Here is a 17791-nt window from a genome sequence, read left to right as displayed (position 1 = left end):
CTGCCTTTTGCATTCATTACATATTTTCCTAGCCCCTAGCTCACCGTACTCTAACTACTAAGGTGCCTGTGACCTCCAACAGACTGTGGTCTCCACAGGGCCTGGTAAATATTGCCAGCCTTTAGCACAGTTCCCAACGAAATGTTCACCCAATGAGTTAATGGCATATTCCAATTTTCCTGACTAGCCAGATACTCATGAGAGAGAATCAGAGTCACTTGTGTCTGTAGAGAACAAGAAGGGCCGAACTGAGCTGAGGCCCTGCTGGCCTTGGCTGGCCGTGGCCTGGCTCACCTGGCTGGCTGGGCTCGGCTGTGGCGTTGGGCTTCTTCTTGCAAACATAGGGCAGGGCGATGCTACAGTCGAGGTTCTGCCATCCCCCTGAGGACTCGGTGCGGATCACTCCACAGTTCTCCTCACCTGGGTTGTCCGGCTGATCTGTCCAGGAAGGAGGCTCCTACTGACTCACACCCCGCCCCCAGTGCTCTTCAGGGTCTCTGCGCCTTTCACCCCCAGTGATGTCTGCAGAGAAGCCCAACTCTCCACAGAGCTTTGTCCTTTCCACCCTGAGTCACCCTGCTTTCTTGGCGGGGTTCACACCGCCCTAAAACCCCTAATCAGCAATGTATACTTTAGCCCTCCCCTCCCTGGGTAGGCCCTGGGTGCGCAGATGCAGCTGTGTGCGTCTAAAAGCTGTGACTAGCGATTGAAATTGGGTTTAAACCCTAGACTAGGCAAGGACTCCTCTGACTGAGAAGGGTGCTGTGGGCCCATAGTTCCCACTTCACACCAAGGCACTGGGGCACATTCCAGGAGGGGGGACTGAGGGAGGTCCCCACGTCTCACCACTCTCCCAGTTGAGGTACTTGAGAGGTGAGTTGTCTGACCACTGCCAGCCTCCACTGGTGTCCAAGTCATTAAGGCCAATCCACAGGGTAGAGCTGTAGCCCGTGAGGAGTCCTGGAAAGAGCGGTCATTGAGAAATCCCTGTCGGCGCCCCAACCACTCTCTCTTCACACCCCCCTCTCAAATCGGAAGAGTACAGAGTCGGGCCTGGAGGTGGGAGGAGGGACTGATCTCAGACTGCCTGTTTACCCCCATCCCCCCGCACGCACGGGTGGGCTGAGCCACAGGGGCGTTGCCTCCATCTCACCGTTGATGTAGGTCTGCTCATGGATCTCGGTGATGCTCAGTAGGTCGGCACCCTGCTGCTCGCAGCTGGCCCAGGCCTCCCTCCAGGACAGCGTGGATTGGAAGTTAAACTGGTAGCAGCTGTCAGTCAGCTGGTCCTTGTCCCAGAATGTCTCACAGTCGTTACCTGCCACCACCACAGATGGACCATAGGTCCCTCCCCAGCTCCCACACAGGCTACATCACGTAAAAGGGACTTCCGTTCCAGAAAATTCTTCGGCCCCCTGAGCCTGTCTGGCCCCCAATCCCTGATCCCTGTTCATCATCACCAGCCTCCCTCCAGGGCTTCCCCACCCGTTCTGCTTCTCACTCTTGATAGGGCAGAATCCCCAGCGCTCATCTTTGCCATAGTCCTGGGTAGTGGCACACCACAGATGCCCGTCTTCCCGGCCAGTGCTGGTGCAGCCGTGAAACCACTGGTTGTCATATTTGAAGGGAATAGTACACGGCTTCCCGTGGGAGTTTCCCTGGATGGTGTAGACCTCTACAGGGGAAGAGAGAGCCAAGTCTTGGTGCCTAGACCCCCACAGGCTGCCTGCCCCACCCCAAGGGAAAATCCACTATAACCCAAGAGCCAGGGCATACGGGAGCTGGCAGGAGCCGGAAGAGTCTGGGGGTGGGAGGAAACGGCACCAAACAATGGCTTTAAAGAGAGAAACACCTCGTTACTGTGACGGCTGAGGAACATGGGACAGGCCTGCTGCACAGCCCCATTAGGTGAGCAAAGGCTTCCCAGCCCCTCCAATGTCTTCCCAATGCCACAGAGGGTTGAGCCAGCCAACCGAAGCTCCTGGCTGCTCCTAAACCGGCTATCTTGGAACAGGGGTGTTCTCTGGGAAAGCATTCCAAAGATGGATCTGGTCACAAGGTCTTGTGTGACTAAGGTCCCCATGAAGCGCCTGCAAAACCTGGGTGGTGTTGCCATGGAGAGTGAATGGACGGTAGGGGTGTCATTTAACTTTGGGGTATTCGTTTTTGAGGTCTTCATAAGCAGTATTAATCTTGAATTTCTTTAACTATTCCAGTATGCTGTCAGGATTTTTTTTTTATTGCATTTTATTTAGGGGGCAGGGAACACACACAATGTATAAAAGTCAAAGGACAACTTATGGGAGTTGGTTCTCTCTGTCCTTTCACTGTGTGAATCCCAGGGATTGAACTCAAGTTGTCCAGTCTGGTGACAGGTGTGTGCACCCACAGAGCCGTCTCACCAGCCCCAATCTCATAATGTCATATTTCTAATGGCTACCGAAGTGCAGCTTGGGGGTGGCTTTCCCGGCCCCTCCTCCTTTCTCGTCTCAGTCCAAAATGCTTGCAGCAGCTCTTCCCTCACTCCCTTTCTTTGAGACATAGCCCAGGTTGGCCTCCAATGCACTGTGTAGCCAAGGCTAGCCTTAGCCCTGCTGCTCCCACAGCCCCAGTGCCAGGAGGGTAACCCTGAGCCGTGATGTCTTCCATGTCTTAATCATCTGCATTCTCTAAGGCCTTACCTGGGCTTAACATACTGCACCAGGCTCGTCACGATCCTCTTTATAGTGTTAGCCCTTTTCCAGAAGATTCAGATGAGTCTCTGTAGCTGCTTCCTGTTCTAATGCCACTTTCCCTGGGCACAGGGGGAATCCTTGTCTTGCGTGTCCTCTGTCACTTTATGAAATGGTGCAAGCTAATTTTGAAATTTTCATTATTCTTACTTTCTAATCTTTAGATTTTTATTACATTTTATTCGTTGTGTGTGTGTGTGTGTGTGTGTGTGTGTGTGTGTGTGTGTGATAGGTTATTTCTTTACTTTCACCATGTAGGTTTCAGGCAGCAGGCACCCTTACCCACCGAGCCACCCTGCTGACCTCTAATTGCACATGGAGAAGCGGTCAGCATCGACCTCCATGTTCCTGTTTGGTTGTTTCCAGTCTCAAGGCCTTTGCACCTCTCCACTTGACAATGCACATTTCAGAGGGAGAAGGAAAGACTGCATCTTCCGAAAGGCCGCTCTAGGCTCTGAAGAAACCAGCTGCCCTCTACATAATCTTTTCAATGTTTACATTTGGGTTATCTATGAGCTATCCACTTCAGAGTTTTCTTTCTTTATTTCTTTTTTAAGTGTGTGTGTGGTGGGTGGTGAGGAGTTGAGGCAGGGTTTTCAGTGTAGCTCTGGCTGTCCTGGAACTCACGCTATGATATAGACCAGGCTGGCCTCAAACTCAGAGATTCTCCTGCCTCTTTCTCCCGAGTGCTGGGATTAAAGGCGAGTGTCACCACTGCCCGTAGCACCTTGGATTCTATGACAAGGTCTCTTATCAGCGTGGGGCATATAGTCAGCAAGGCTGACTACCCCTGGAGCCCCGGGATCCTCCTGTGTCTGGCTTCCCAGGGCTGGGATTATAAGCATGTCATGGCTTTTTAATGCAGATTCTGGGGATTGAACCCTGGTCTTCATACTTATATGACAAGCACTTCACTGACTGAGCCATCTCCCCAGCCTCAAGTCCAAATTTTAAAAAAATCAAATTAAACCCTTTCAAGTTAATTTTCCTAATTATTTAAAACGTTTTCCTATTAAACAGTGACTGCCAAGGGCCCACAGCAGTCAAAGGCCTTGTTACCATAGCCCTGCCCCTTTGGCACCTCTTGCCAGCAAGTAGCCCCTCACCATAGTAGGGCCGGGCACACAGGTCCTCGTCACTGCCATAGATGTTCCACTGGCCACTGCGGGTCTGGTCGCCACGCTCCAGGGTGCCAGGCTTGGATGCATTGCTAGCACGGGCCCCCAGAAGCAGGGACAACTGGTCCCCTAGTGTACGGCAATGCCAGCGAAGACTCAGGGCCTCTCGGTCGCACTCATACATGCCCAGGGAAACTGTGGTGTTGGCGACCGGCCAGCCTGTTCCCAGGCACTGCATGGCACCCAGGTTGAAGAGTCGATTCCGGGACACCCACTTCCAGCGCTGGGCAGGCAGACTGGCATTGCAGACCGGGGTGACTCGGACCTGCACACCCTGGGCCTCCAGACAGCCCTGCATCCCCTGGCTGAAGATGAGGAAGACGTCGGGTTCTGGAAGGAAACACAGGACAGGAAGTTTTGGTTTTGATGCTAAGGCCTTCAGGCACTGACCATCGCCTGCGCTTGTCTCACGTTAAATCACTTGGCTCTCTCTGTCACAGTTCAAGGCAGGAGGAGGGACACGGTTATGCCCCTGTGTTCAAAGGTGGCATAGCTCATTCCTGTTCAGTCCCATCGCCACATGGAAGCAGGATTCAGGCCTCTGGCCAGCTCTGCAATCAAACCCAACTCTAGAGAACATCCAGTGCCACATATACAATGTGCCCTTATCTGTGGCTTCTTCTGCTTCAATGTTACCCAGTGACAACAGCTGTGCCAAGATATTAAATGGAAAATTCTAGAAATAAATAATCCCTGAGTTTCAAAGAACGGCCATTACAGTATTTTTATAATTGTCCTATTTCCTTACTGTGGTGGTTTGTAGGAAAATGGTCCCCAAAGGGAGTGGCACTATTAGAGGAGGTGTGTCACCGTGGGGGTGGGCTTTGAGGTCTCATACGTGCTCAAGCCACATCCTGACAGGAGCAGCGCAAACTAGTCTTGAATCAGCCTATGAATGCCCGTCCAATGGGTCTCAGAGAGGCAAAGTCCATGGGAGACAGTCTCTCACTTAGCAAGGACCAGTGAACCTCGAGGCTCCACAGGGCAGGACTTTATTGAACTCAAGCAGCTCACAGGCTATTTTCTTTCTCATTATATTGTTGATTCTTTAGGTGATTTTTTTAAAAGTTTTATTCTGTCAGTCACACATGCAACAGCTGTAATTTTACCTGAAAATTCTATCCTCCCTTGAATGTCTTCCCCCTTGGAATCAGCAGGAAGCTAATGCTTCTCAAATCTCTTATCTGGAATTAGTAACTCCAACTCCTAGTCCCTGGAGCTTTTCTGACTCAATAGAGAGTTAGGTAGGTATGAGAAAACAACACTTGGAACATTAACCATGTCTCACAGTTCTGGGAAGGAGAGTAAGGCATGCATACACAGAATAGGGGCATAGTGTCATGAACACATATAGTGCCAGCTGTTGGAAGTAAGTTTCCTTGACACCAAGCATAGATTCAATGGTAGGATCGAGTATGCTCCAAGAGGGGGAAATGCAATGCAAAATGTGGGATGGATAGCTCCATCTTTACCATACACAGGAGCTTATAATGGTGGGGAAAGTATGGTGTGGTGGGATGGGATGGGAAAAGATTGCCTCATCAAAGTCAGCCTTTATAGGGATTGAGACACAGGACCCTCTTGTAGAAAAGGGAACTGTAGAAAATCATGTCTTACAGACATGAAAGAGTTGTCTGAATTTGAACACAGTTGTTCTTAAAACATTATACCCATGTGTATTACTTTTTAACTCTGTACCTTCCAGCTGACATTGTGCTAAAGAGCAGGATGTGTCTGGCTAGATGTTTAGTTCAGCTGTAAAAACTGCTGAACTCTTGTGTCTAGAATAAAGCTATGTAGAGGTGGGAAGGCGTATTTGGGGAAGCATAAAAAGGAACAATGGAGGCTTTCATAATGATTACCATGTATTCCTTAAAATGACCAGCTAACACATCAGTATTTCATAAAAGGTCAATAATAGGAGTCAATAATAAAGCTGTTCATGTAAGAAAAACTCAGTTTAATTATAAATAAAGACAGCTCGAGCTATTTGGGATCACTGGAGAGCGATCCACCCGGTGGTCAGTTCGTCCTTGTGATGATGTCATTTCCCGTCTCAGGACCTGAACCAGAGCAGAAGCTGAACTCCAGTAACACCTAGTGTCTCAGGCCACTTCCTGTGACCTGCAAGATGGAGAACTCTCGGCCCCTTCTCCGGCACTGTGTCTGCCTGAATGCCGCCATGACATCAATGGACTAAACCTCTGAACTGTAAGTGAGCCACCACAATTAAATGCTGTGGTCATGGTGTCTCCTCACAGCAACAGAAACCCCAAGACACCTCCTTAATGTCTTACTGTGCCCAATTTATTTACATCCCTGTTTGGTTGTTTCCAGTCTCAAGGCCTTTACACTTCTTCTTCCCCCTGACAATTCACATTTCAGGGAAGAAAAAAAAAAGTCAGATTTTCAGAACCCTCTCTGACCTCCTAATAAACCACAGTTGTCCTCTATTTTATGATTTGATTATAATTTCATTTTCCTTGAAATATGTCCTTTTGATTTTCCCCCGCATCTGAATTATCTGTGAGCCTGATTCCGCATGATCTGGCCACTTTTATTGTCTACTAGACATCGTGGACAACGTCTGCTAATTGTTTTAGAATTCTTTATTTAACGTGTATGTGTGTATACGTGAGTGTATGTACGTACACCACATACATGCACTAAGGATATGAGAGGAGAGCCCTAGGTCCCTTGGAGCTGGAGTTCTGTGTGGTTATGCTTGTCTGATGTGGGTGCTGGGAACCAAACCTGGGTCTTCTGGAAGGTCAACAAGAACTCTTAACAGCTGAGCCAGCTCTCCAGACACTGTGTCTACTTAGTTTTAGTACATATTAGACATATGGGTGGGACACTGTATGGCTTTGTGGATGATGTGCTACAGGAAATGTTTTTAAATTTTCCTATAAAGACTGTCGAGTTCTGTTTCATAGCGGATCACTTGTATCCTGTGGGAGCTGGGCTTTAGGCATTGTTGTACCTTGGGTCTTAGGGTGCACCCCTTAGCCTTGGGCCCTACTGGGTTTTAGAAGACCTCAGGTGACAACCTTAGGCCTCTTTGACTTGGTGGAACTTTTCCTGCAGACTATTCAGGAGAGAGCTTAAACTTCCGCCTCCAGCGGCTGCTTCTGGCTGTATGTAGGAACCTGGGCCTTTCCCTGCATGTGACAATTTAGGAACTACCGAGGGTCTGAAGAGGTCTGTCGGAAGAACTTCCGACTGCTTCCTGTCTACAATGTTTGCTGTTGGCTCTTAGCCTTTTTAGTTACCCCAAACTCAGGTCTCTGATTCTGCAACCTCGATCAGTAGAGCCTCAAGCGGGGCAGTGTGCTCAGGGGGAGGCTGCTCAACACACCACTCACCTACGCTTCCGTTTTCTTTAATTTTTTATTACATTTTAAGATTTACACCCTGCCCGTGTGTGTGTGTGTGTGTGTGTGTGTGTGTCTGTCTGTCTGTCTCTGTCTGTCTGTCTCTGTCTGTCTGTCTCTGTATGTGTAGGTGTCCTCTCCGGGTGGGGGGGTGTCTGTGGGTGACTGTCACAGCTAAACTTCCTATCCATGGCTCCCCCACACCTGTGATCTGCGCTTTCTTTCTCCCGCAGTCTGAGCATTTACATCCCTCCCCAAATATCTATTTTGAAATCTTAACCCTGGGTGTGATGGTGTTAGGGTGTGGGCCTCTGGGAAGTGGCGAGGTTATAAGGGTAATAACACTAATTAATAGGATTCATACCCTTATAAAAGACTCCCAGGGGCAGGGCAGGGCCGGGATGTAGCTCTGTTGGGAGAGAGCTTGCCTAGCACACACAAATTCCTGGGTTCAATCCTCAGCACCACATAAAGCAGGTGTGCCGGCTGCATGCCTGTAACCCCACCAGCAGCAATCAGGAGGTGGGCATAGGGGGACCCGTTCGTGGTCAGCCTTGGCTACATAATGGAATTCAAGGCCAACCTGAGCTAACCGAGTGCCCCTCCCCCAAACTTCCAGTCTAGGAGGTCACAGTGAGAAGATGGCTGGGTGGGAGGGGTGAGTGACACCAGACACTGAAGCTGCTGATGCCTTAATCTTTGACTCCGTAGCTTCCAAATCCATGACCAAATAAGTCTGTTATTTATACCCTCCTAAATGTGATATTTTTGTGATGAGCACAAATGACCTCCTATTTCCGGAATAGAGAACTGTAACTGGGCCCAGGATTTGATCCAGACCCACCCAATCTTCACCTACTCTTCCTTTAAGGCTGAGTATCTTTGTGTGAGTGCAAGTTCGTGTGTGTATGCATGTGTGTGTGCATATGTGTTTGTGTGTGTGTTACGGTATATGCACATGTTGTATACGGGTGCGTGAGCCCGTATGCCGTGTGTGGAGGCCAGCATCCTGCTTTATTGCTCTGTTTTATTCCCTTGAGACAGTCTTGTCAGGGAACCAGCTAGGCTGGCAACCAACAAGCCCCAGGGATCCTTCTGCCTCTGCCCTACCCAGTGCCAGGGTTCTAGGTCCATGCATAGCCACACCTGGCTTTGCCCACCCACCCACAGACACAGGAAATTAACTCAGGTTCTCATGCTTGTATAGCAAGCCCTCTTACCTACTGAATAGCACACAAACCGTAGGCCGACTATGGTATCGGCTAAAATTTCACCCCAGGGAAGACAGTAGCAAATGACAGTGGCCGTAGCAAGGGGGTAGGGAAAGGGCCTGGGAGACAATATTGCTTGTTTTTTATAAATGCTTCCCAGAGATAGGACTGGGCAATATGGCTCAAAACTTCCGGCTGGTGTGGGCTTCCAATGGGACTGTACCTTTCTCTCATTCCCAGCCGGCATACCAACTCAACCCCAGTCAGACTGAAGTTGAGATGAGAAATGTCAAATGGAAGGGCCAAAAAAGCCTGGTGGTGGTGAACACCTTTAATCCCAGCACTCGGGAGGCAGAGCCAGAAGCAGGCAGGTCTCTGTGAGCTCCAAGACAGCCAGGGCCATTACACAGAGAAACCCTGTCTCTGAAAAGGTCAGGGGGAGGGGTTACCAAAAGAGGTTCACACCAGTTAGCAAAGGCCACTCCAAACGCCTTTCACTCAATAAATGAGAAATTTGAAACTCAGAGAAGGGACTGGAGTGCCCAATCGCCATGTCTTTCAGGACCTGGGTTCCCTCCTATCCAATGGGATATGGTTGTAAGGCCTCCAACGACCACCCTAGTCCTGGGTTCAAATACACTTAACTTCTTGGAGCACTTGCTAAGGTACACAACACATTCCAGGCAACGACAAGCCCTAAGGAATTTCCCAGCACATTCTGCCATCTTTACCCTCTTGGGATTTGTAGTCCTATTAGAGAAAGACAATGACTGGGAGCCCTTAAACTCCAGGTGCCTGAGAGAGATCTCAGCCGGCGTCTCAGAATCAGAAAGACAGCCCAGGACAGAGCTCTGAAACCCAAAGATCTGGAGGCAGAGGGAAGAATGCAGGTCACAAGCTGCCATGGCAATGACTGAAAAGGGGTCCTGGATGAGGGACAAAGAGCCAAGGAGAGCTAGAGAGCAAAGGAGAGGCGGCGGTGAGAATTCCTGTAGGTGGTTCTTGGGGACCCAGCCAAGCCAGGGGCCAGGAGCTTGGACCTCGTGCAGGAACATAAGCCTTGGCAGAGCAGAAAGTGCTGATCAGGGAGCGAAGAGGACGAAGTGTTCTCATCAATCATATATGGAGCAGGCAGCCTCATTCACACCCACGCACACCCATGCGCCTGTGAGTACAGGATGCCAGTGCCCATTTCAGAGACCCCACCCTTACCAGGATCTCAGATTGTCCTGACAGGGAGAAAGTGACCACTTGTATTTTTGCTGTCAACCATCTCATGCCTGGGACAATGCTGCCTGTTAGGTTGTGGTTCAATATGTATGTGAGAATGAATAAGTAAATGAAGCTAGTCAGTGAGCTGGGCATTGGTTGGATGTGAGCATGCGTTCATTCAACAAATGTTTGTTGGGAATTTCAGGACTGGGGATGTAACTCCCTGTGTTCAACTGCTGGCCACACACACACACACACACACACACACACACACACACACAAAGGCACCCAATATTCATATTTGAAACATAACGAGCATATCCAATTAGCATGGTGGCCTTTAAACCCAGCCCTTGGGAATTGAAGGCAGGAAGGGGTCCTCTTCAATAATACAGCAAGTTGAAAGTCAGCCTGAGCCACATGAAACCTGGTTAAAAAACAAAACCAGGAACAGGGAGGAGGAAAGAATTTCATAGGTGCTAGACCTGGTGCGTGCCTCAAGGACACGGCAGCAGATTCCAGCCCTCATCAGTGGGCTGAATTGAGGAAATGGAGATTCTGGCAGGATTCTTAGCCTCGGTGAGCCTCCTGCCCATAATCTCTTCCCAATCCTTCTTCCTCCCCTTCCCTCTTCCCACCTCTTCTTTGTATGAAAATAATGAGCTCGGCTGAGCGGGTGGACACAAGGCTCACTCTTGACTGATGATGGTATCCAAACCCCTTGGCCGCCGTGATGCAACAGACACAAAACTCAAACCAGGACAATCAGAGAATGATCCTAGAATAAAGTTTTCTTTCTGTAGGGATCTCTAGCTGGAGGCTGCCAGCAGCCACATTTCCTATCCTGAAGAGGTGACATAAAAAAAAAAAAAAAAAACCAGCTGGATATTGGCAAGGAGAAGTAGCGTGTTCCGGTAACACCAGTCACCGAGTCTGTGGCCGGAGCTCCCATGTTTCTCCCAGGGCTCTGGCCTCCATTCTTTGAATCACCCAGGATCATGACCTTTTTCTGCCCCCTTTTCTATGTTAAGGGTGGAACCCAGGTCTGTGCACACCCAGAGCAAGTCCTCTGCCACTGAGACACACCTTCAGTCTGTGTTGAACTTGCCTGCTTTATGCTTCTGTTCTGGTAATTCCAAGCATCCTTAAGATAGCCAGGTGGCACATGGGAGGCAGAGGCAGGTGGATCTCTGTGAGTTCGAATCCAGCCTGGTCTACGGAGCGAGTTCCAGAACAGGCTTCAAAGCAGTACAGAGAAACCCTGTCTCAAAAAAAAAAAAAAAAAAAAGAAGAAGAAGAAGAATCCTTGGGACACAGCCTGCCTTACTCTCCTGGGGGCTGTTGCTCCCTCTCTGCCTTTGCCAGACCAGTTTCGTGGGTCTACAGTGGCATGTGGGTTCTTCCGGGGAAGGCTGGACCCCCAGTGCATTCTCCTGACCACCTCCGGCTGCCCCTCTAACCTACCCTCTCACCCCACTTGGATGACAAGCCTGGAAGAAGCATTGTCCTAGGTACCATAGGGAAATTAAACGTGAGTGAGATGACAGGGCCTCTGCCCTCGGCTGTTTACAAGGAAGCTAGAGAGAAACCACCCTGAAGCAATCAATGAAAAAGTCACAAGTCACACATCAACACATGTGCAAATCGGTCAGCCTGAATTTATACTTCATGGTTGGAACGAAGGTGCTGGATAGAAAGTGGCTTTCCAGGTCTAATAGGAATCTCTCCGGTACTGCCACAGAGACTTCAATGCAAAGCCTGTGGTCCACTCTTTCAGCATCTCAGATGTCCAGGTCATTGCCATGGAAATGTATTCCCATGATGCACAGAGGCAAGCAGTTTTTAGAGCAATGTGTCCTGGTTGGAAGAGGTGCCTGTCTTCCCCCTCTCAAGGTCTCTTCGCCTTTCCACATCCACACAATGCTCTTTGAGAGCTCCCCCCGCCAAGAGGCTTGCTGTAGGTTTTGTTTCTCCACAGAAGCCCTCCTCACTGCCCTTGTAGCTTACAGGACTCCTCCAGAGCAGACCCAGACAGAAGGCTGAGGACTGGCTAACCAACGGCTCTCGAGGACAAGCTGAAGACATCACTGCCTAGGAAAGCAGCGGAGAATCTAATTCCAGCATAGTGCCTGGCACGCAGCAGACTCTCAGGAATCTCTGTTGAATGAAAGGCATGTCCAACCAAACCCTGAAGGCTGGAGCAGAGGTGAGGACAGAAGGGTGTTCCGAGTTAGGGGACAGTGGGGGCAAGGTCAGACACTGGAACCTGAAACTGGGGCCTGCACCCATCTGGCTTCGTGCTTCCAGAACTGGTGACTTTGGGGGGTGGCAGAGAGATGCGACCCAGAGAAGACACTGCAGAGTGGCCTTCAACCCTTCCTTCTGCCTCTCTCTTATTATTCTCCCCAGAGAATAATAGAGGCAGAGGTGAGGGGTCATTCCAGGGAGAGCCAGGGCTGGCCACAGGGAGGATAGCCAAGCGAAACAGATGTTTTTAATTGGCCTTAAGGCCAAGCCTGGAAATGTCCCTGAGTCAGCAGAAGCTGCCAGCTCCGCCCTGCTAAGGGGCCAACCCTGGGGACCCAGCAGTTCACTCAACATTCCATCTGTTCGCCTATGCCCGTATACCTGAAGACACATTGATCCTGGGCTAGGGGATGGGGTCATCCCTTCCATCTAGGCACCCAGCCCCCCCCCCATCCCCACCTCCGGGATCCCTACCAAAACCCTGGCATGGGCTTTCTTCTCCTTGTTGCTCAGCAGTCATCCATTCCTGCCTGTCCAAACTGCTGGCCGCCTGCTGCTTCTAGTACGTTACATTGTGCCTGCAGCATGAGCTGCTCTCGATAGGGTACAGCCCCTTGCTCCAGTGGCTGTGGAATTCCTCTATCGTCTCTTTCCAGACATGCACTTCCTTCTGCTTTAACGTGTGGGTTGCTAAGTGTGCTATCCCGAGTCTGATGGGAATGGGTGTAGAGGTGGGACTGTGGCCTCTCTATGAAATGCGAGAGCTCTTGCAGGAGATGTGGGAAGCCTGGATTCCTGTGTTTTCCTGTGATTTCCTGTGCAGACCACTTCTGGTAGGTCTGCAGGGCCTGTCCTAGGGAAAAGGTCTCAGTGGGGCTTGGACCCCTGGGGTTCTCTGGGAACACAAATCACCACCCTGGCTCTCTCCCTGGTGGTTGGGAGTGTTGGGTCTTAGTCAGGCATGGTGGTACTTGTGTGCAAGCCCAGCACTCAGGAGGCTCGAGGCAGGATGATTGATGGAGGCCAGCCTGGGCTACAATGTGAGCCTCATTGCTCTTCTACAGAAGCAAGATTCACTTGCCAGTGGCCATGTAAGGCTGCTCAAAACAACCTGTAACTCCAGCTCCAGGGGATCTAACACCCTCTTCTGGTCTCCTACACCTGCACACACAACACACATTCACACAAATACACACACAGATCCATACATTTTTATTTAAGAACACACACACACACACACACACACACACACACACACACACACACACGGAAAAAAGGCTGGAACTCATTCGGCCCACCCTGGCGGCCTTTGTCCTGTCAGAATCAAGTATCAAACTGGTTTTCAGCCTGCCCCTTCCCAGGCTTCATCTGCCAAGACCAAGAGCACAGGACCCACCTTACGGACCCTCTTCGCTCCCCTGCGAAGCAGCTCCTTCTGGTTCACTAGGACCCAGACTCCCCCCGCCCCGTGAGCATTCCAGGAGCCCCCCACACCCACGAAGGTTTGCATCTCCAGGGGTCTGGCTCAGGTCCCTCTGCGGGGCTCCTTGCACCACACAGATCTGCACCCAGCTAGCCAGCCCTCTCCCCAGAGACCTTCTGCAGGTCTACAGCCAAAACAAACAGCCCAACAGCCACTTCCTTCCCGATGAGGGCACTTGCACAACCACGGATACTGGGACAGCAGGAAATGGTTTTCTGGGCCAGCAAAGTCCAACCCCGTTGCCCCGGGGCTAAACACGGAATCCAGACCCGGGCACGCGTGGGTGGAACACATCCACACCAAAGCGGATGCCCTTGGCAGCTGGGCTAGGCCCTTGCCACCAATAACAGTCACTACTTTATTAAAGCAGGTCCCCAGGGTTCCTGTGTGCCAGCGTGTGTGGGAGGCAACTGTGAGCATATTATTTCATAGCAGCGCTGATAGGTCTATCCCGGTCTCAGCCTCCGTGCCAGGTTGGACACCCACGTAACTGATGGTGGATGAATGGCGCAGTGAATGTATTTGGAGACATCAACACAAATTTGAGGAAAACAGTGTTTCTTTACATTTAATTTTAACTTTTGTTGGGGGGGGGTGGCAGCAATGACTGAAAGCTAAAATGCCAGAAATATTAGTTTTCCTCTTACGGGGACAATGCTTAGAGGGGTTCAGAATGGTCCGGTTTGACACCCTCATAGGCTTTCCTATTATACGACTCTAACAAAACTCGCAGCCCTGGTAATAAGATCAAGTGTGCCTCCTATATTGAGGAGCAGAAAATCATTGTAGAAGTGTTGAAGGCACTAATGTAGAGTCAGAAAAGGACATTAATATGAGGCTTTTTTAAGTAATAAAAATCAAGACTTATTTCTGTGCATGGAAAAAAAATTTTAAAAACCAAGGCTTGTTCCATATTAAAAAAGAAAGAAAGAAATATGAGAAAACACACTCCCCCCCTTACTGTAGCACCAACAGTAATAAAGCTCTCTTATGGGTCACCCTGTGGTTTCCAGTTTTCCATGGTATTCTAAGTAAACATTTTAGGAGGGCTGAAGAGATGGCTCCGTGGTTAAGAGCACTGGCTGCTTTTGCAGAGTTCAGTTCCCAGCACCTATGTTAGGTGGCTCACAACCCCCTGTAACTAACTCCATGAGATCAGACATGCTTCTGCCTCTGTGGGTATTCACAAATACGTGTACACGCACGCAGGCACACATACCCACATAAATAACATTTTTTAAAAATTAAAAAAACTCTAGAAACAGGTACAGAAACCAAAGAAAAGCAGAATTATACTGAAACATAATGATGTGTTACTGAGAAATTAAGGTTTTCGATATTAATATTCCATTCAATTTCTGAGTAAAAGTGTTTTAAATTATTACCACTTGAACTCATAGGCAGAATTTTTCAGCTGCCTGCACAGAGATGGTCATTGGCTGATTGGCCACTGAGAGCTTGGGTGCTGTCTGTGTCCTCTCTGAGTCCTTGCTTGGGTCAGGGGAAGCTTTTGTTAAATGACATCTGAAATGTGAACTGAGAGAGTTTAAAATTCATTTCATCATCACCCTTTAGCAAGCAGAAGTGACAGACAGCAAGGTTAAATGATTGCCAAGGGCCCTCAAACCCTGGACTCTGGGCCTTTACATTTTTGTTTTTCTAAAGTTTTACGTGTGTGTGTGTGTGTGTGTGTGTGTGTGTGTGTGTGTGTGTCTTCATGACGTGCACACACACACACATGCACATGCAGGTGCCATAGTGGCCAGAGTTGTTAAGATGCTCTCATAGCTGGAGTCATAGGCATGTGTAAGCTGCCTGATGGGGCACTGGGTCTCAACTCTAGTCTTCAGTAAGAACAACACAATCTTTTAACTGTTGAGCCATCTCTCCAGCCCTGAATCTTGTTTGTTTGTTTGACTGATTGTTTTTGTTTTTGGAGACAGTGTTTTTCTGGATTGCCCTGGTTGTCCTGGAATTCCATCTTTAGATGAGACTGGCCTGGAACTCGGATATCTGCTGGCTTCTGCCTCCTGAATGCTAGGATTAAAGGCGTGCACCACCACTGCTCAGCTTGAAAATTAGCTTTTTTAATAGATCTGATAGTTGTTACTGTTCTGACCTGCACACCACTCAGGTGTGATCATGTACCTTGTGTGTGTGTGTGTGTGTGTGCACATGTGCATGCACACAGGTAATACATGTACATCTGTTGTATGTGCATGTATGTGTGGGTACATGTGGTATGGAAGTCAGAGGAGAACTTCAAGTGTCTCACTCTATCATTCCTCACTTTATTCCCTTGAGACTGGGTCTTTCACTGAACCTGGAGCCAGGCCGGTGGCTGGAAATTCTCATATCCACTGCCCACTTCCAGGATCCATACAGGGTTACAGGTACACCTGGATTTTTTTTAAGGATGTGGGTGCTGGGGATTTGAACTCAAAATTGTGCAGCAAGCACTCATACCCACTGAGTTACCTGCCTTGTCCCCATAAAACTTATGTTCAATAATAGGAATTAAGTTGGGAATTAGTACTAATTATGCCAGTACAATCTACAGAAGCCAGGGCTGTCCCTGGTGAAATGTGGTCACCCTGCATTTGCAGAATGAGACAGGGCATGATGTGTGACGGCATGATGTGTGAATGTTTACCACTTGCTGAATCCTTGGTTGCAACACTTTCTTGTAAGTTCTCATAGTAACCCTGTCTCTATTTGACAAACGATGAAACTGATACATTTAATGACTATTTTTGTTTGCTTCATTTTGAGACAAGAGTTTGGCTCTGTAGTCCTGGCTGGCCTTGAAGTCCCTGAAATCCTCCTGCTCCAGTTTTCTAAGTGCTGGGATTATAGGCATGTGCCACCATGCCCAGTTTGCTTAGGGGGGAGGCCGGGAAGACTGGCGTCAGTAAGCTTTAGATAGCTCCTGAGGTATTTTAAATGGATGGCTCACAGGCAAGCTGTGTTTGGCCTTCACTGTATGTGATAAGAAAAGTGAACAACATTTAAAACTCGAGAGATCTCTCATGAAAATGTGCATTTCCAGTTTCAGAGAGCTGGAAACAGTGAGCCAGCATGCCTGCCAGGAATCAGTCATAGGGACTGAGCAAAGCTGCGCATGTCGGGGTATGTGGGGTCACTAGTCTCTCTCTCTCTCTCTCTCTCTCTCTCTCTCTCTCTCTCTCTCTCTCTCTCTCTCCCTCCCTCCCTCCCTTTCTCTCTTCCTCCCTCCTTCCCTCTCTCTCTGGCAAGCTATACCATCTATTTCCATACCAGCACTGAGTGATGAAGCAGTCCTTAGAGCCCTCACCTCCATTAATAGCCACCACAGGCCACTTGTGCTGGACCACGCCTGTGATCCCAGCATTCAGAAAAACGGAGGCCCTTGGGGGCCAATTGGCCGATGAGGACCTCTGTGCCAGCTGCTGCTACCTTGATTTCAAGTGTTATTTGAAAAATAAAAATAGGTCTTTAAATTTCTAGTTAAAAAACAAACAAACAAACAAAAAAAAAAAAAAAAAAAAAAAAAAAAAAAAACCAAAAGACCTTGGAGGGCTGAAGAGATGTCTCAGTGGTTAAGAGTGCCCACTGTGCTTACGAAGGACCCATGTTCGGTTCCCAGCGCCCATGCTGGAAGACTCACGACCACCTGTAACTCCAGCTCCAGAGGGTCCTCCTCTGGTCTCTGGGGACACCTAACTCGTGTGCACATGGGGAGACTGCATCCCCAGAAAACAAACCAACAAAAGACATGCTTCAAATTTCTGTCTTATGGAGAGAGAGAGGCGGAAGGAGACAGGCGGAAGGAGACAGAAGTGCAGTGGAGCCGTTTGGCGCTCCGTGCCCCATTCTCTGCGACATACTGCATTCCTTTCAAGATTCGTATCTCAAAGGCTGCACAATATGACTAAGAAAACATGACACTCCTATAATGAGCTTTTCGCTCTCCTGACCCAACTTCAAGGATGATTTGCTTGGTTTGAAAAGCATAGCATGGCTCTAAGTCCAGGGAGTTTAGAATCTTTTCTATGTTAAGAGTGTTATGAACCCTCTTAACAGTCAGAGTATAGGCGCATACCCCTTATGCCAGCACTACAAAGGCTGGGGCAGAGGATGGGTATACATTTCTGGGGCCAGCCTGGGTTATCTAGCAAGACTCCCGTCTTTTTAAAAGATAAAAAGAATCTTCCTCAAAGTTATTCCCATACCTAACCACTTGCCAGTTTCTATGAGGGCAAGGCTACGAGGTATTTCCCCACCCTTTTCCTGGAAGGCACTGTAAGAGAGGGTACAGATGGGCCACTCTGGAATTTAGACTACACAACTTCAAATGCCTGCTGAGGTCCTTGGC

General features: G+C 49.2%; 1 protein-coding gene across 2 annotated transcripts in view; it reads right to left on the bottom strand.

Moving 5' to 3' along the window:
- Window positions 1-17791, bottom strand: part of Mrc2 (mannose receptor C type 2) — a 54311-nt gene that overhangs the window by 20141 nt on the left and 16379 nt on the right. For both annotated transcript variants that reach the window (XM_051178882.1, XM_051178883.1), the window contains exons 2-6: window positions 3839-4240; window positions 1502-1675; window positions 1154-1318; window positions 847-960; window positions 295-438 (exon numbers count right to left, since the gene is read on the bottom strand). In XM_051178882.1, the coding sequence (XP_051034839.1) occupies window positions 295-438; window positions 847-960; window positions 1154-1318; window positions 1502-1675; window positions 3839-4240 (999 nt within the window). The remainder of the gene's footprint in view (window positions 1-294; window positions 439-846; window positions 961-1153; window positions 1319-1501; window positions 1676-3838; window positions 4241-17791) is intronic.

The sequence above is a fragment of the Phodopus roborovskii genome, unplaced genomic scaffold, assembly GCF_943737965.1.
Source record: "Phodopus roborovskii unplaced genomic scaffold, PHOROB, whole genome shotgun sequence".
Classification (NCBI taxonomy): domain Eukaryota; kingdom Metazoa; phylum Chordata; class Mammalia; order Rodentia; family Cricetidae; genus Phodopus; species Phodopus roborovskii.
The sequence above is the reverse complement of the archived record's forward strand: the minus strand, read 5'-3'. Positions and strand labels throughout refer to the sequence as shown.